The 19,254-nt window shown below is 48.2% G+C and overlaps 1 protein-coding gene and 1 long non-coding RNA gene across 3 annotated transcripts; one reads left to right on the top strand and one right to left on the bottom strand.

Annotated features, from left to right (window-relative positions):
• The first annotated feature begins 322 nt into the window (after window positions 1-322).
• LOC127293320 (uncharacterized) lies at window positions 323-1,206 on the top strand. The gene has a single exon (XM_051322901.2). It carries the CDS (start codon window positions 502-504, stop codon window positions 958-960), a length of 459 nt encoding a protein of 152 aa, XP_051178861.1. The 5' UTR covers window positions 323-501; the 3' UTR covers window positions 961-1,206.
• A 630-nt stretch (window positions 1,207-1,836) lies between these two features.
• On the bottom strand, window positions 1,837-6,218 carry LOC127293319 (uncharacterized). Of its 2 annotated transcripts, XR_007845693.2 has the most exons (3): window positions 3,374-6,189; window positions 2,760-2,857; window positions 1,837-2,334 (listed from the first exon to the last, which is right to left on the bottom strand). It is a non-coding gene; the product is annotated as an uncharacterized lncRNA (long non-coding RNA). The 2 variants fall into 2 exon arrangements; XR_007845692.1 differs by having other exon boundaries at window positions 1,837-2,857; window positions 3,374-6,218.
• Between the last annotated feature and the right edge of the window lie 13,036 nt (window positions 6,219-19,254).

Below are 19,254 nucleotides of genomic sequence, written 5' to 3'. Positions count from 1 at the left end.
TTTCATTTTTCTTGAGATGTTTTCTACTGTTTGCTGTTTCTTTTAATGCCAGCGGTCCTATTCGCAAAAAAGAGAACGTTTTTGCAAGGCGTGAATCATCGTTCGTCACACGGGCTGACAGGCTGCAAGATACTATAATGGCAATTACACACTCACTTGATTTTTTTAAATAAAAATTACGCCCTCATTCTCTGCTCCATGAAGCGAGCCAGCTGATGGCATTCTCGTTATTTACAGCTTAGCTGGTGGCAATTAGCGAGCGGCACCGCTATAAATAGGCCCCGACCCACCCCACCTCCCCGACCTCCACTTCATTCCGGGGAGAACCTTCTCTCTCATGCCCTGCGATTCTACGGATTTGCTGTGCTGTGGGTCCCGCCGCACCCCACGACTCCCCTCCGCTGTAGCTTTTTAAACCAGTTTCCTTTTCCTCCTCATATTTTCCTCCTTCCTCTGCCTCTCTATCGGCGATCCCGCCCCGCCGCTGCTCTCTCTCTCGCGATGTCGATCTGCGCCAGGATGGACGCGCCACGCGGCGGCGCGCTCGGGAAGCGGAAGGACCGGGACTACTTCTCGCCGCCGCCGTCGTCTTCGTCGGAGCAGCAGAAGGCGCCGCTCCCGCCGCTGCCTAGGAAGCCCGAGCACCGCAGCAAGCCGCTTCAGCTCTCGCGGTTCGCCAACAAGCCCACCACCATGCCGCCGCCGCCGCCGCCTCCCCAGGGCGCAAACAGCAAGCTCCTCGCCGGGTACCTGGCGCACGAGTTCCTCAGGTTCGGCACGCTCCTCGGGGAGCGCCCGCCCGCGCCGACGACCCGGAAGGGGTACTCCGCCGCGCCCGCGCCAGACCCCGCGAGGAGGTACGCCGAGGCGTCCACGCTGCTGATGGTGGCGGGCGGGCCCCGCATCCCCGGCGTCGTCAACCCGACGCAGCTCGGCCGCTGGCTCCGGATTAAGGAGTGATGGCGGCAGGCGGCGCGCATTGCCCGAGGTAGGTGATTCGCGTCCGGGTGCGTGCCGCTGCACGGCCCCCGAGGCGACCGTCCCGGCGAGGAACCCATGCTTTTTGGACATAGTAGTAAGTCGTGGTGGGTACTTTCGACGTATCCTTTCCCTTTTCCCAATTTTTCAGTTGCTTCGTTCTCAGAAGTTCATGTAGATTTGATTCAGAAACTAGAGGCACTAGCTTTTGACGCGTTGTTGCAAGTACTTGTAAACATGTGTTCCTCCGTCTATCTGAACTCTCTATAGTCTGTATGAGAATCTCTTGACGAATCGCTGAATCGTTTAGCGTTTGCTATGATCTACTGTTATCATCTACATCATCTACAGTAGTAAAAGAACGAAAAAGGGCATAGAGATGCGTGATCATTGTGATTGAGGACGTAGAAATGCTCCGCTTGCGTACGTTCTCGATCGTTTAATTTCAGTCATTTCTCGAGATTTGGTTGAGCAACGAATCGAGAGGGTCGGCTTTTGTTGGCATTGCGTGTCGTAGCAACTTCCTTCAGGTAGCTTGTTGCTGCTGGTGCTGTGGTTAATTTTACTAGATTTAGATGTGCGCCTTGGCGCACGACCCCGTGAAGCTAATGCCAATGTGCGATAAAAAATATTAATAATACACTTCTTATGTTTGAAATCAAGATATATCGCACGAAACTATAAATGAAGCATCAAACCAACTGTACCAAATAGGTTAGCAAGCCCATTGCGTAAGTTCGGGAGTAGTAGCAGAACACAAACATGTAAGTATACAAATAGATGTAAAAGGCTGAGTATGACAGTGTGCATTAAGATCTACGCCTTATGCTTTCTACTATGATAGTGGGCTCTATCAGATGGGCGCACCTTGGCACACACCCCATCTTTCATACTAACAAACATTATGTCAAAACAAGTTCTATCAAGCTTACAGAGTATACAAAAACATTATTTAAGTAGGAGAACTTATATACAACCAGCTATTCATTTTGGTTATAGAGAAGTGGCTTTTGTTACACAAAAGTGGCTTCTGTTGCCATCGCTTTCTCAATCTTTGCTTCATATTTGGTTCCTCCACTGGAAACCAAATTCCGAAGTGATATTGATCTGGCTAGTGAAGTGATATCCGTAATTATACAAACTCCCACCAGAAAGAAGAGAGAATCAAGCAATCATTATTTGAGTAGCAAAACTTATATATAACCAGCTATTACTTTTGGTTATACAGAAGTGGCTTTTGTTACACAAAAGTGGCTTCTGTTGCCCACGCTTTCTCCTTAATCTTTGCTCCATATTTGGTTGCTCCATTGGAAACCAAATTCCGAAGTGATATGTATCTAGTTTGTGAAGTGATATCTATAGATTGTACAAAGTCCCACCAGAAAGAAGAGGGGAAACAAATGAGTGGACATAATCATAGTAAAAAGTAAAGAAAGCAAAGAAATCAAAATTAAAAAGAAAAAGAAAAAAATAGGAACAAACTGATAAAAAGTGAGGACTGATATGGAACCTAGGACGATAATGGAGAAAAGAGAACTACACCGAAAATGAAGTCGAAGCAAAAAAGATAAAAGAAAGCAGGGATAAATAGAAACTTCAAGAAGAAATGTGGCAACAAAAAAATGCGATAGAGATAAAACTAACAACCAAAAGGGGGGCATAAAAAGAAAGGCGTAGACAAAGAAATGCAATGAGAAAAGGAAAAGAAAGGGACTGATAAAAATCATCCGAGTAGACCAAAGACAACCTTTATGAAGTATATTTACAAAACAGAAGTATACTTGCATGACGTTAATGCAGTTGTCCCCAACAGACAGCGCCAAAGATAACCTAGTAGACCAAGGATCTGATGGTTGTCCACCCAACATACAGCCATTACCTACACAACAGAAATATACTTGCATGATGTTAATGCAGTTGTATGATGTAATATGGTCTTGCAAGGCAAGCGGAGAAAAAAGCATATTGGTAGCAAATACTTATCAAGCACATTTACCACACTTGTAGCATCTAATACTGTTATTATGTCATTTGGTTCTCCAAGAGAGAAATCTTGGCAATTGACATCAAGAAGCATAAATAGCACGGCAGCACATGGTTTCAGTTTTCTTTCTTTTTTGTTTACCTTGTGAATATCCCCAACTATACACATGTACCAGCTCATGGAAAGACAAGGAACATGTGACTGAATCACCCCAAATTATTTTGGTTTAGTCTTTAAAATGCCTAGCCATCAATAATAGATCAACAAAAAGGGGGCGGACAAACAATGTTACTTCTAAAGTTGGTGCAGCACACGCAACAATATGTAAAAAAAAACTCTGAAAAGGGAATACAATAACTGAACAAATACAGATACTGTCGAAAATGAAAATTGGTAACAAATGGAACTCACTTAACCCGCTCGAATTTCAGGCACATCCTCTTGCCACCAACCTACCCTGCAAAGAGAAATAGAGAACCTCCTCATCAGCTAATCTTCAGTTAGCACGTGAGCATATGATCTGTGCAGACATACCGAGGTCCAGGAGGTTTCCAACCGATGGTGGCGTATGTGGGAGAGGTGTTTGAGGAGTAAAAATGCTCAAACATATGATGACAATAGAAGAGCATCAAGGTGAAAAAAAAACAATCTAGTGGTAAACTCGACCATGCAACAGCTAATAACCAGTAAAAGACCCAAATAGAGTATCGAATACAGATTATCAACCATACAACAGATGGTTTAGTACACCATTGGAGGCACGTTGAAAAAATAAATACTCCCTATTCAACTATATGCTCAAGATGCAAAGGAAGTTGTGAAAAATGAAAGAAACTGCATGATACGACTGTGAATCATATGAGAAGGCAATCACATATATCAGAATGGAAATTCAATGTTGAAAGAACAGTCTACAACATCTCAAAAGCAGAGAGATTCTCCTACTATGAAATTACAGAGTATATATGGAGCAGCAGGTAAAATTCTATAATCCAGGCATCAGATCATTTCACGCACTAGCAATTTTTTATTGGAATAATTGAGTATCTGTATTTTTACCAGAAGCACACAATGGATAAAATAGATTACACATTTGACAAGCAAACATTGATAACATAGGGAAATATATTACACATACCAACGATTGCTCAGATCTAGATCAAAAGCACATAGCTCCTACATACACATGGTTTTCATACACGAGGTGTTTCAGAGTTAATAGGTCCAGCACTACGACATGTCTAGATGAGGAAGAGAGGGGGTGGTACGCGGTACCTGAAATTGGCAGGGGCATTGAGGTGGGCATATGTATTTATTCTCTACTTCACTGTTATCCTTCAGGGATTATTCCAACTGAAGTTATGTTTCCTAATGTGCCGACAAAGTTTGAAAACTCATATTTGTGAATATATATAATTCAAACTTGGTTCAGATTTGTCAGCAATGAATGCTACTTCTGGACAAGATTGACTACTGGCCTTTTCATTTTTACCGCATAAGCATCGTCCCGAAGCTAATAACATTGCTACTGGCCTTTTCATTTTTACCGCAGAAGCATCGTCCTGAAGCTAGGCCTACCTCTCTCATGATCTCATCTACTTACTACGGATGTAAGTGTCCCTCTTTTCTTATTTTATTCTGTACATGTATATCTTCATATTGGTACAGTTTTTTATAGGGGTGATAACAATCGATGAGGTTACCAAATACTCTTGGATGTGCATAAGAGAACAGAGACACAAGCACAGGATAGTTTTGTAAATTATTCTGTTTATGATTATTTGATTAAGATAATACATTAAAGATAAATTCGAAGTGACAACCATACCAAACTTTTTGATGGACCTCTAGGATGGCAGAATTTACCAATTACCTTGTGAATGAATTGATCATAATGCTCAATTTATGAAGGAAAGGTCCAGAAAATAGAATGTATTTGGCTGCGCTCAAGCCGTAGTTGCAAAGGTTGAATCCAGCAACCTCTTCATCGTTCAGTCCTAGCACAAGTAAACTCGTCCCACCGCTGCTGCTATGCCACAAGTAAGCAGCACTACAATATGTCAATATCCTTGGTGTGTTTACCTATTTAAAGAATACGGAAACAGAAATGAATTATCCAATATGCAGTTATGGATTTTCATATCAACCCACTGTGAAATGAAGCCCAGTCCAGGATAAGAAAAGGCAGATGAAAATAGATAGTAGTAGGTAAGTAACCAAAATTACTTTTATATAATTAGGAACATAATCAACTACATTATCTCCCCTTTACTCAGTACAATAAAGATCGGTGATCATAACTCTGGATAAGTTTACACATCCTGAAACAGAATAGAGGAGCATCCAAGTTTGAAGTTTAAAAAATGCAGAACTATGGACATGCCACTTGATATTGACTTTTCTTATTTTCATACGGAGTTAGTTGGGTATGCGACATTTCAGACAAGCATGCATTCAGCAGTTTGGTTTGATAATAAAATTGTCTCAAGCACAAAATAATGAGCTACATCAAAATCTTGGTTAGACCATGAAATGGCAGAGGAAATTCAACCCTTGCCTCCAGGGAATTATTGCACAGAGGAGGGCTACAACCTGGGATCTTTGTAGTGCTGCTTCTCCATCTCCTTACTACTTGGAATTTGGAGAACGGCCTGCTTGGAATTTTGCCAAACAACTTGTAGGCACAATACATAGAATTTGCATAAACATATAAGATTTGGGGGATTAAATAGACAGAGAGAGGAGGAACACCACCGACCTAGCCCAGAACATACCATCAAATCCAAAGAGGTTGGAGGTCTGGAGGTCGACGTAGAGGTCGAGAGCGTCGAGGAGGAGCAGTGCTCGACGTGGGGACTCGTCACCCGACGCAGCCTGAAGGTCGGCGTGGCAACGGGTCGCTGGAGGGCTCCTCCCGGCAACTTGTGGCGGCGGTGGGCGGGGCAGAGGGGTCGTGCGTCCAAGCACGACGCCCAGCTCGCGCCTTACGCGGTTCCCGCGCCCAAGAACGGCGCCCTGCTCGTGCTGACACGACGCTCGCGCGCAGGTCGACAAGGGGCCATCAGAGAGAGACGAAGGAGGGGGAGGAACGAGAGGGGAGAGGTGGGAGGCGGAGGTGCAGCGAAGAGGAGGAGGAGGAACGACGTGGAGGTGCAGCCGCCGCCTCCCGCGAGGATGAGGAACAGAGGGGCAGGCGCAGGTGCGGTTAGGGTTTTCACCATGAGTTGAACTTTTTATATCACTCTGGTTAAAACACGTGGACGGTTGAGATTCGCTGGATGCGCCATCGGATGGCCACAAATCCAAACGAACGTGGTGGCTCCGCAGGGGGGCATCATATATACCCCTGGATGTGTTGAACAGTGTGGTGTGTAGAGTGCCGGCAGCTATTTATAGGAAGAGGCAGGGGCGGTTCAGCCAAAATATCTGGCCGCTTAGACGCTTCGGCACACAGACACTGGATAGAGAAATAGTGCCGACGTCCAGGCGTGAGCAAGGTAAACTACTCTATCTAGCTGGCCAACATGCAACGACAGATATTTGCTGACTAAGCCATTTTTGCTTGCCAACACAACCTAAGTACCTCTAGTCTGAAGCCACGTTGCATCCTCTTATAAATATCTAGTACTAGTAGATGCATGCAAAGCTCCACTTCCATTTAGCTTGATCGGCAGCAAGTAATTCCTCTAGTATTGCATGCAAAGATATATTAGCAGCTAATCTAAATACTATAAATTAGCACAAATCAAACTGATTAGAAGCTAATTATTTTTCCAACTCAAATTATTTAATAACTTAAAAATATGGGTTGTCACATTCTCCCCACCTTATTATAATTTCGTCCTCGAAATTCAAAATTAAAACATTCTACCAACAGTTCCACATTTAGTTGCAGATCGTGAAAACATGATTTAAGCTACACTCAAGAATTAATAAGTATGGCTGAAAATATAAGCAATCATTTTAAGCCACCATATGCAACGAACAAAAAAAAAATCTAAGTTCACAACAGAAATCATAGGGTGCAAAAATTTACAATGCTTGTAATAAAACTAGTTTAGAAACCCAATTTACAAATCAAGAAACAAGCAGTAAGTTTAATCTTATAACTTGCACAAACATGAAACATTACTGACGATTACTAGTCGCAAAATCTACGATTTACCCATTTTCCCCGTTTCCTAAACCTAGAGCTCTGATACCACTTTAACTGTCACGCCCCGAGACCGGGCCTGGACGAGACAGCCGCCGCGCGCCTATAAACCGAGAGGCTTATACTCGCGCAAGGCTAAAAATGCAGGCAATAACCAGCACAGTGGATCACGAGAAGCTCACATACAACATCTTTAGATATTTCTTTTACATTTACAAAAGAATACAACTAGTTTCTCTACTTCGCTTCCCACCCGCTGGTCCAGCCTAATCTCCGATCGACGAATTCTTCTGTTGCGCAACTCTGATAAAAATATTGGGGAGCTGGGGTGAGTACGACAAGTCATACTCAACAAACCGATTATACACAATCACATATAAAATGTAAAATAGAAATGCTTTTCTAAAAACAACAAAAAGTGGTTAAAGTATTAGGCAAGTTAAAATGCATGGTGCCACACATGAAAGTAAGTTTCCCTACCCGGGAATTACAGGGGTGAAATTCACACTTTTACACTCTGCAGAGGGGTACTCCGACATCGACAGCCTCAACTAGCACCACACAGGCGCTAGAAGAGCAGAGCCCTTTAGCCCACTAGAACCCGGACACCCGAACCTACTGATGTCGATCGCTCCTACGGATCCATCATCGACACGTTCCACAACAGGGCCGTCCCTAGCGGAGAACTCAGTCAGTCCCATACCTGAACTGTGACCGGTACAATATGTTTACCTTCGTAGCACCAAGTTTCTCTTATAAAAACATGTATATTCATTTTAATCACTTTCTCTCAATACTCGGCTAATGCCCGATTCGTACCGGTGGCTCCAGCGGATCCATCACCGTATACCGATACCGGCACATTACCCCGCAAATATTTCAACGGAATAAATCACATGTCTCTATTACTTAATCTATCATCAATTTAACAACAAAACATACTTTACAAAAATACATGAGAGGGTATAAACCAGCTTGCCTGAATTAACAATCATCTTTCGAGATGTGTACCAATAAATACTCCAACAGATGGATACTCCTCGCCACCAAAATAAAACCACTAGCAGTACAGATACTACTATTCTCCAAAACTACACATCGATCGGATCTCCAACGCAACGGCTCTCCTATACGATTTAATTAACAACGCAGCCTCCTCTAGGTATTTTCAGCGTCTCCCAAAATATACACTCGCGTGCTCATCGCACTCTCTCTCTCTCTTGCCGTGGTCTCACTCTCTTTTCTCTAATAGTGGATCGATCTCTCTTCCTATAAGGAGCTCATTTCCCCCTTCCTCCTCTCTCCATCGGCTACAGGGTTTGAGAGTCGGCCGTCGGTGGCCGGGCCGCTCCAGGGCCTCCTCCGCCGGAGTAGCTAGGTGTAGATTTAGGTCTAGATCTTCTGTATTTCTTAGTGTTACCCCTGTGGAGACTAGCGATATGCCCTTGGGGGCTTGGCCACGCCGGAGTTCGAGCTGCTCCCGGTGGCTGGTGGTGGTGTGGCTGCTGTCCGCGGCGCTCCGATGGGAGGAGCCAGATGCGGAAGGCGGCGGCGCTTCCTCACCCCCAACAATAAAGCTCGTCGGCTTTTCCTTCGATCTGGACAGATCTGGCCTAGATCTTCTTCTTCATCGCCACCATGGAGGCGGCAACGAAGATGAAATCTTTGTCGGTGCTGTTCTTGGCAGATCGACGGAGGGGCATCCTGGAGCTGCTCTTCCTCGCTCCATCTCTGACTGGCATGGGCGACCTCACCTCTTCTTCTACTACTGCGACGACCTCTCCAGCGGCTGGATTCGTGGTGATCTCCAATATCCTATCCAGCCTGCTTCATGGGTGGCGCGGCTGCTTCTCCGGCTTCTTCAGGCTTCGCCGGATCTATTCCTCGCCCCCTCCTACAACCTCCGGCGGGAGGCCCTCTTCACCTTGCCATTTGTCGGCAAGGACGCGGCTGGCGATGGTGGAAATTGCATCGCCGGCGAGGTCGGGATGGGCATGAGGACCCGATGGCGTTTTGAATTTTCTTCTAGGGTCCTTTGTGCAAATTGGAAGGACATGGTTGTAATTTCCTTTTCTTTCTGGTCTTTCCTGCAGTACTGTAAAAATTTTGCTTATTAATGCCAGTTCTGGGACCTTCGGGTCCCTTCCCCTGTTCAAAAAAAGATCTCTCTTCCTATGTGTTGAACAGTGTGGTGTGTGGAGTGCCGGCAGCTATTTATAGGAAGAGGCAGGGGCGGTTCAGCCAAAATATCTGGCCGCTTAGACGCTTCGGCACACAGACACTGGATAGAGAAATAGTGCCGACGTCCAGGCGTGAGCAAGGTAAACTACTCTATCTAGCTGGCCAACATGCAACGACAGATATTTGCTGACTAAGCCATTTTTGCTTGCCAACACAACCTAAGTACCTCTAGTCTGAAGCCACGTTGCATCCTCTTATAAATATCTACTAGTAGATGCATGCAAAGCTCCACTTCCATTTAGCTTGATCGGCAGCAAGTAATTCCTCTAGTATTGCATGCAAAGATATATTAGCAGCTAATCTAAATACTATAAATTAGCACAAATCAAACTGATTAGAAGCTAATTATTTTTCCAACTCAAATTATTTAATAACTTAAAAATATGGGTTGTCACAGGCGCGCCGGAGAAGCAGATCTCTCTGTCTTCCACCATGGAAGAACAGCAGAGTCTGCCAGCGGCGCCGGCCTGACGCAGCGTCGAAACGCCAGGCTTGGAGGAGACCCCTGCGTACCTCCAGATGCAGGTACTGGCACCATCCTTCCTCTTCTCCTCGCCACCATGGCCGGCTAGAGGAGGAAGAGATGGAAGCCCAACAACGCGGATCCAGGGGTAGCAGCTGTGGATCTTATGCGTGGAGATCCCTGGGGCGGCAGATCTCACCGTCTCCGACCACCGGAGCTCGAGAAGATGGAGCCACAAACACAGGCTGTTCAAGATCTAATCCAGAGGATCTTGAACCCTACTCCAAACTACCTGCAAACCGCCGAAAACTAAAAAACTAAGCCTAAAAACTACTCCGGCGCCGTCTGCTCTCCATCTCTCCGGCCGGCTATTCCGGCGGAGAGGAGGAGGGAGAGGCCCGGCGAGGAGGAGAAAGGGGGAAGGTACTGTAGTGGGTTGAGAGCGGTGAGGGGGGGGGTGAGAACTATGATACTCCCATTGTGGGTAGTCTAAGGCTAGCCATAGTGCTAGTATCTTAACTAGTATCATGCATATTAGTCCGCAAAAATGCTGATGTGGCAGCTAATTAAGGAGGAGAGAGGAGATTAGAGTAACATAGGTGGATTCCGTATCATAGCGCATATTACGAGAAAAGTTAATGCCTAATAAATCTTGTACACAAATTTATGCTGAGATTCTAAAAAATAATAAATATAGCATATCTATGATTGTACTCCATGATATCACCCACTATAGAGATAGTATCATACACAAGTATCATATGCATGATACTACTACATGATACTTAGCACTATGGCCAGCCTAAGGCAATACTAGTGCTTAGAAAATTTCCAATCGCATTAACTTCAAAGGCCCCCAAGCCACACATGCCTATTTACCCGTATCTTTTCTTTCTCTTCCATCGCGAGTGCAGCTAATTCAGTTAGTCTTCCAATGAATATTAAGATTTTGTCTCAAGGATTTTTATGAAAAACTAATTGAAGATTCATTTTTGAAAGATGGGACGTCTCGACTAAAAATTAGCACTTTTGAATTCTTAGATTGCTTTTTCACATGATGCACTTCTTTTAATTTATTTTACCACATACTACCTTCATTCTTATAAATAAGACGCACACACATTTCAATGTGAACCTTGACCAAATAAATAGGACAACAATATCACGATCATATAATACATAAGCAACATTGTTAGAATCGTGTTAGAAAATACTTTCTAATGATACCCGTTTTATATCAAATATTTTGTATATACTTCATCCTGAAAAATATGTTTCAACTTCATCAAAACTTGCATGTATCTACAAACTAAACTCATCTAAATACATGTATATCTGGATAAAATTGAAACATCCTTTTTAAATAGAGAGATATAGATTAATATTTTGTCAAAGGTAAAATACGAAAAACAAGGGCGCATTGTTTATTGAAATGGAGTGAGTAGTATATATAAAATCATCTTAGTTGTCAATGATCATGTTGAGGGCCTCTATTTCTTGTTTTGCTCAGGGCCTCTGTATTCTCAGGTACGGCCCTGCCAAAAGTTAGCACATCTACAACAGTAGTGTTCATGTCTGGAAAAAAAATTTAGGTTGCCGATAATTACCCAAGAAGTTCGTGTTGCTTAAATCCTGAAATGGGGTGCGCACCCCCACGCTGATAGGGAGATGACATACTAGCGCCTTCCAATTGTTCTTCCGTACATGTTTGCATTGCATCGACATAGTTTTGCCATTACTATCAGCTATGCCGTGTGTATCCAATTTTAGATATAGATTATGGTTGAGGTCGTTTCATACCTGGCCAATCTGTTAGGGCTGCCTACTTCAAAATTTCAGTGGCTGCATAGTAGCCTGCAACCAAAACCAGAGTTTATGTCCTGGAAGAAAGGGTGAAGCGAATATACGAATATAGTATCTGTGTCGGCTCGCCATCTACATATTTGTCTTCGTCAACGCTGGTCTTCATAGAATCGCTCCTGGACCTTTCATGCAATACACTGCATCTCGTGCGAATCATAACCTTGTCTTTTTTTAATGGGGAATGAAGTTTTACTGCCCTGTTCTTGGTAGATCATAGTGGCAAAGATGTATTCATGTTCATGCACATAAATCTCTTATTTATATGATTTTTCAAACTGGAATACTTGCTGAGACAAATATACATGTGACTTGAATCAAATATAATTATGTGAAAATATTTATGCAGTTTGAATACATTCATATTGAAGGGAGAGCTCATAAAAAACCAAAGTAGTCCTAATTATGTGCAAGTGTTACCTTCTATTATTGTTGTCCAATGTTTTATGTAGTGCACTATTTAAACCCCTGCACCTAAATTTCTGTTGTATATGACAGATGACTCCACTTAGACGTCCAGAACACAGATTATTTTCATCCAGGGAGAGTAAATTGTTTTATGCCTTGTTATGTATGGTTGAGGTCGTTTCATACCTGGCCAATCTTATAGGGTTGCATGTTACTTCAAAATTCAGCCATGAGAATCTTAATTGACGCAATCAAATTTATTGGCGTTTTTACATGATGGCGAAGGAGCTGCAGTGATGTGACGGCTTGTCGGCACACGGTGCGGTGTAGGGCGGCGAGGTCCCATGCAGGGAGGCGATGGTGCGGTGGAGGGCTGCAAGGTCGCGGTGCAGGGAGGCGACGGTGCGGTGCAGGAGGCAAGAGGGATGCTGTGTGGCGTTTGGTGGGGTTGCCACGCAAGGCAGTTCATCGTCGGGTCTGAGGGTGAGCTGATCCGATTGTGCGAGGTCAGTAAGGAGGTGGAGGAGGAGCGTCTGGGATCCTATTGTGTTGAGTTCTTCTTTTCCAGATATTTTTGGATGAGCGAGTGGGACAGGGATTTCTTATTTTCGTGTGTGGGTGGGGGTGGAGTAAATTCAGTCAATGTAAAATACCAAGTGCACACCAAATTAATAATGGCTGTTAGATTGAGCTTGGTGGGCCTAATCATGTGGTGCTACTCGTTCTATGTACACCTGATGGTGTGGCTTTAGGGAAATTCATGTTTGCTCTTTTAGTAGTGTAGATAGAAGTGTAGATGTAGATGTAGATAGTGTAGATAGAGGTAGATAGATTTGTGGTTCACAAATGGCATTGTACTTTCACTGAGAAATTAGTGAAAAGGGGGATGGGAAATAGGTCCAGAAATAAAATCATCTCAGCAAGTTTTCTGGTCCTAGTGGAAGTACAATGCCCTTTGTACTATTATGAACTTCTAAATGTTCAAATTATGGATTCAGATTTTGTTTGGCTCCCACAAGTTGCAATCTCTTGTTTTGCATGAAACTTTGTACTATTATGAACTTCTAAATGTTCAAATCATGGATTCAGATTTTGTTCTGAAATTTTACGTGATTTTGGTTGTTTCGGTGGGGTATGTTTTCTTTTCCAAAATGGTATCCGAAAACTTATGTGCTAAGGGCATCTCCAACCGCGCGACCCAAACCGCGCCCGCGCGTCCGTTTGGGTCGAGCCGGACAAAAACGCGGCCCAGCGCGGGGACGCACCGCAAAAGCGGACGGCCGCGGCGTCCGGAACGACGCAAACCCGGCCCAAATCTGGGCTAGGTTTGTGTGGCCGCGGATGGCACGCGCCGTCCGCTCGCGTCCGCGCGCTGGTCGCCTCGTCTCCCTTGGGCCCACCTGTCGGTGACCAGGGAGACTATTAAATGGGGATCGGAGGATCGGCCCTCCACTCCGGTCCCACCGCACTCCCGAGCAAAACCGCCGCCATGGTCCCGACGCGACGGTTCGCTCCCGGAGCGAACGACGACGAGGCAAGCAGCAGCCGCCGTCGTCCGCCGGCGTTGCGGCCATCGGGAGGAAACCAACGCGGCCTCCACATCGGAGAGGCCGCCCGCGGCGGTGCGGCATTGCCGCAACCGCCGCCTCTCCTCCTCGAGCCGAAGCCGGAGTCCTCGGAGGAGGACCCGGACCTCCGCGCCGCCCTGATTATCTCGGCGGCGGAGGAGGAGGCGAAAGGGCCGCACCTCCATGCGGCCATTCGCACCTCCGAGATGGAGGAGGCGGCGCGGCGGGAGGTCGAGGAGGCGGAGGGCTGGGAGCTCTACGCCCAGGCCCTCCAGGCGCGACGGGAGGAGGAGGAGGTGGCGCGGCGGGAGGAGGCCAGGCGCCGTGCCGACGAGGAGCGCCGCCAGAGCGGCGGCGGGGAGGACGGCGCCGCGCGGACCAGCGGCGCCGCCAGAGGCCGAGCGCCGCGCACAGCGGAGAGCGGCGAGCCGCCTCGAGGAGGAGGCGCTGCTCCGTGCGCCGCCAGCCCACGGGTGGCTCCGGACCCCCACTCGCCGTGGGAGGAGGCCCGTGGTCTCCGTGGCCGGAGTCCCCGGCGCGGTCGAGCCACAATCGCGCCTCGCCGCCCGGGGACGTTGACGACGTCGCCGACGACGCCCACAGGGGCTAGGCGGCGCACCGGCGGCCACCGCGCCGCCGACCAAACCCTCATAGAGGGTTTTTAAATATTAGTTTGAATTTAAAAGCCCATATAGGGGCTTCTTTTGTTAGTTTTATTTGCCCAAAATAAGGCTATGTACAAATTTGCCCAAAATAGGGCATATGTTCAATATAATTTCGTTTAAATTCGCATTTTTTGTTTGTTTTCGTGTTTATACGGTTATGCGATGCGTCCGCGCGTTGGGCGCAGCACGCGACCCAAACGGACACGCGGACGCGGGCCGCTGTCCGCGTGTCCGCTCGGCCACCCAAACGGCCCAAACCGGACGGCCCAGCGCGTCCGTTTGGGTCGCGCGGTTGGAGATGCCCTAAGTCTGGCTGGTGTGATTTGAGAAGCAAACACACGGGACACGGTCACCATTGCTCACAATGCATTGCGCGCGCCGCCACACAAAAACCCTGAAAGGCCGAATAAAGCTTTTTTTTTCGAGGAATGAAGGCCGAATAAAGCTGACCCGAGTCAGACTGGAATTCACATCCGTCAGCCGCGCGCGCGCGTCCTAAATAAGAAGGCAGCACGGCCCGATCGATAGGCACGATCGTGTTCCTTCCTATATGTATGCTGCCGCACACAAACTAGGGCAGTTCCGATCCATCGCAAGCTTTTGCAAACCGGCCGCCACACTAGTGCAGACATGACCACCACCGCCAACACCGGAGATCCGCTCAAGCACCCGGGGTTTGTCCGAGAGGAGGAGGAGGAGGCGGTCGGTGAGGACCGCTACGCCTCGGACTCCGACGACGACGACGTCGACCGCTACGTGTTCCTCGCGCGCCAGGCCGCGCCGGCGGAGTCCAGCGACGACGACGATGCGATCCCGGGTGGGCGGAAGAGGTACCTCCCGGAGATGGTGGCCCACGCCCCGCCAGCGGCCAAGAAGGCTCGCCTTGGCCTGGCAGCGCCGCGCGGCGCCTCTGAAGAGGAGTCCGGGAGCGAGGATCCGATGCGTTCCGCGGAACGGTTCCGGGGAGGTCTTGATCAGGGGAAGAAGAACAAGAAGCGTCGCCGCTGCGGCGCAGAGCCGCAGGTGTACAGCGCGGGGCGTGGCAAGGGAAGCAACGGAGCGGACAGCGAGGTGAGCCAAGCGTCGCAGCATCGGGGTGTGACGGAGGGGCAGAAGACGTCGGTGCCGGCGGCGGCGGCGGAAGCGCTACCGGGAGCTCCGAGGCGCTTCGTGTGCAGCCTGTGCGGCAAGTGCTTCGGCAGCCACCAGGCGCTCGGCGGGCACGTGCACCTCGGCCACACGAAGAAAGCAAGGAACGCGATCGCCGGGGACGTTACCGGCATCAGTTGCCGCGACGAGAAGTTGGCCATGGCCAACGGCGGTGGTCATGGCAATGAGAAGGCCTTGGTGGCAGCAGCTTTTCTTCAGGATATCGACAGCATTAGTGGCGACAGCAATAGCAGTGAGGAGATGTTCATCGATGCAGCAAACCACGGTGATCACCGCGGCAATGGAAATATCAAGGGGGAGCAGGTCACCTTTGCAACAAGCCACGATGATGCCGACGGCACGGGGAGGAAGTTTGCCGTCGGAAGATGCCACGAGTTAGCCACTGGCGCCAACAGCATTGTACGCCAGTACAGGTGCGAGGTGTGCGGCAAGGAGTGCCACTCCGGGCAGGCGCTCGGCGGGCACATGAGGAAGCACCGGAAGCAGCCACCGCACAACGGCGCCCAAGAACAGAGATTCCCGGAGGTGGCCGATGGCGCTGGTCGTGGCAAGGAGAAGACCCCTGTGGTAACGAGCTCCGGGGAATCCGATGGCGATGGGAAGAAGATCATCACCGCAGCAGCGTGTCATCAGGATGTCGATAGCAGCAGTGGAGACAGCAACACCAATGACGAGATGTTCATAGATGCAGCAAACCACCGTGCCGATGGAAATGTCAAGGGGAAGGTCACCATCGCAACAAGCCACGATGATGCCCACGGCAATGGCAACTGCACACAGAGGAAGGTTACCGGCATTGGCAGTGTCAACGGCATTGTACGCAAGACGCACAAGTGCAAGGTGTGCGGCAAGGAGTGCTTCTCAGGGAAAGCGCTCGGCGGGCACATGAGGAAGCACCGGAAGTTGCCGTCCCACAACGGCGGCGAAGAACAGAGATCACTGGAGGTAGCCATTGGCGCTGGTTATGGTCAGGGGAAGACGGCGGTGGCAGGAAGCCCTGGGGAATCCGATGACAACGGGAAGAAGATCATCAGCGCCTCAGCTTGTCATGAAGATGTCGATAGCAGCAGTGGCGACAGCAACAGCAATGACGAGATGTTCATCGATGCAGCAAACCATCGCGGCAATGGACATCTCGAAGGGGAGAAGGTCACCGTTGCAACAAGCCACCATGATGCCGACGGCAATTGCAAGAGCAACGGCACAGAGAGGAAGGCCGTCGTCGGAAGATGCCACGAGTTGGCCACCGGCGCCATTGGCAACGCACGCAAGACGCTGAAGTACCAGTGCGAGATGTGCGGTAAGGAGTACCTATCAGGGCAGGCGCTCGGCGGGCACATGAGGAAGCACCGGAAGCTGTCGCCGCACGACGGCCGCGACGAACGGAGATCACCGGAGCTGAACGGGATGTCCAGTCAGAGAGCTGCGGTGATCACAGGGAACAAACAGCAGCTCAGTAAGACCACAAATTCCCAATACGGCACCCCTTTTGATGGAAGCTCGATCGGTTGGCTTTAGTCTAGCATGAAAGAATCTTCACAACTCAATCATCTCTGCTGATTGTAAACTGCAGTGGAAATTTCTGTCGAAAGATTGGTGTTCTTTTTGTTGGTTATTTATCTATCTGAAACCGTTTTCTTATTTAGCAATCATGGAGAAAAGCACAGCCTGTATTTTACAACCATTTTCAGAACAGAGTACAGAGCGTAAGAATTAGATATTGGTCGAGTTTGCCATCAAGCTAAACGATAAAGCTCATATCGAGAAGACTAGCAAGAAAAAAAATCGAAAAACTAAGAGTATCTCCAATCACGCCTCAAAGTTTTTTTTGGAGCACGCTGGATATTTAACCGGCTTCAGTCGCGCGCCCCAAAGGCCCCTTCGGTGGCCCGAGACCGTCTCCGCTCCACAGGGGAACGCTTCGGGCGCGTCGGACGAAACGAGAAGCAAGGCAGGTACCCACCTGGCGGAGACCACATCCCGAACGGTTTCCCGTCTTTTATTTCTCGTCGCTCCTTCCCTCCCGCGCCTCCCACCCCTCCACGGCCGCTCGATGTTCTGGCCGTCTCGACAGAAAATTCCTCCTGCATCGGACACCGCCGTGATGACTGGCTCCCTCGCCGTCGTTTTCGCCGCCGCTGCTTCGCCAACGCGTCCCAGAACGCGCTGGCCAATCCGCCCCTCCTCCGCGCACAGAAGGTGCTCGGCGGTACGATGTTCGTTGCCTCCTCTGCCGCGGATGAATTTTAACCATTTGTTTTGCTTCAGACATGGATAGCGAGGACGAGATGATCGTGGAAATGATGGAGGAAGAGCAAGCCTTCGATGACGACCTTCGGGATCATTTGTCAATCATCGCGTCCCTCCAAAACATTCTGGACTCCGTGCGAAGAAGAAGAAGAGGCCGCGCCGCGTCGCGATGTGAAGAAATAAGTCGAAGCCCAGACAGAGGATCGAGGGGCATACCATGTTGCACAACGATTATTTCGCAGAAGAGGCAACACACGCCCACAATTTTCGGTGTCGGTATAGGATGAGCAAGGGTTTGTTCGTAAATATCCTCCATGGCGTTCGAGAGTTCAACCCCTACTTCAAGCTGAAGCATGACGATGTTGGCACGGCTGGTTTCTCGTCGATTCAGAAGTGCACCGCCGCCATGAGGATGCTCGCATACAGAGCACCTGCCGATACACAGGACGACTACCTACGTATGAGTGAGTCTACTTCCATTGAGTGCATGTATAAGTTTTGCCGAGTTGTGGTGGAAAAGTTTGGCAAAGTACTATTTAAGAGGGCCAACTGAAGAAGAGACAGCAAGGATCATGGCCCAAAATGCAGCGAGAGGATTCCATGGGATGCTTGAAAGCATCGATTGTATGCACGGGTAATGGAAGAACTGCCTGTTTACTTGGCAAGGTATATACAAAGGCCGTCATGGATATTGCAGTGTGGTGCTATGGCAGATTATGATCTATGGATTTGTCATTCTTTCTTTGGCATAGTGGGACCACACAATGATATCAACGTGTTGCAGCGGTTTTCGGTATTTAGCAAACTAGTGGAAGGTCATGCTCCACCATGCAACTATGAGACAAAACAATCTCGGTGCCATCAGGTCAGAAAATTGCCACTTTGCTTCGCGACAGGAGGCTTGCCAAAAGAATGTCGAGTGGGCATTTGGTGTGCTCCAAGCTCAATTTGTTCATGCAACTATGAGATCAATGGCCACCAATATACCAAAAGTTATAATCTAGCCGATGATATATATCCAAAATGGGCAACATTTGTCAAAACAATCTCGGTGCCATCAGGTCAGAAGAATTGCCACTTTGCTTCGCGACAGAAGGCTTGCTGGAAGAATGTCGAGCGGGCATTTGATGTGCTCCAAGCACAATTTGTTATTGTTCGGTACCCTGCTCTAAGTTGGTCTCATGATCAAATGTGGGAGTTGATGCAGGCTTGTGTGATCATAGCACAACATGATCAACGAGGATGACCGCAAAAATCGGGCCAGGACACATGTTAGTCCCTATGAGTGTCAGGACCCTCTTGTAGAGGTTGATCATGATGTGCCTGCAGATTTTGCTGATTTTCTCGCCATGCACGCGGAGATCCGTGATAGCAATGTTCACAAGCAATAACGTCCCCAAACCCTCGATCCGGTGCGAACTGAAGATGCTCTAAAGATCCCTATTATGATAGCCTGTGCACTTGCCGATGTTCAAACTGTCCAGTGATGAATTCTGACATTGAGCAATACGCGG

This window comes from Lolium perenne, chromosome 4, assembly GCF_019359855.2.
Source record: "Lolium perenne isolate Kyuss_39 chromosome 4, Kyuss_2.0, whole genome shotgun sequence".
NCBI lineage: Eukaryota > Viridiplantae > Streptophyta > Magnoliopsida > Poales > Poaceae > Lolium > Lolium perenne.
The sequence above is the reverse complement of the archived record's forward strand: the minus strand, read 5'-3'. Positions and strand labels throughout refer to the sequence as shown.

Bases quoted from the DNA above. Each gene is read 5' to 3' on its own strand.
- LOC127293320 (XM_051322901.2), top strand. From the start codon at position 502: ATGTCGATCTGCGCCAGGATGGACGCGCCACGCGGCGGCGCGCTCGGG.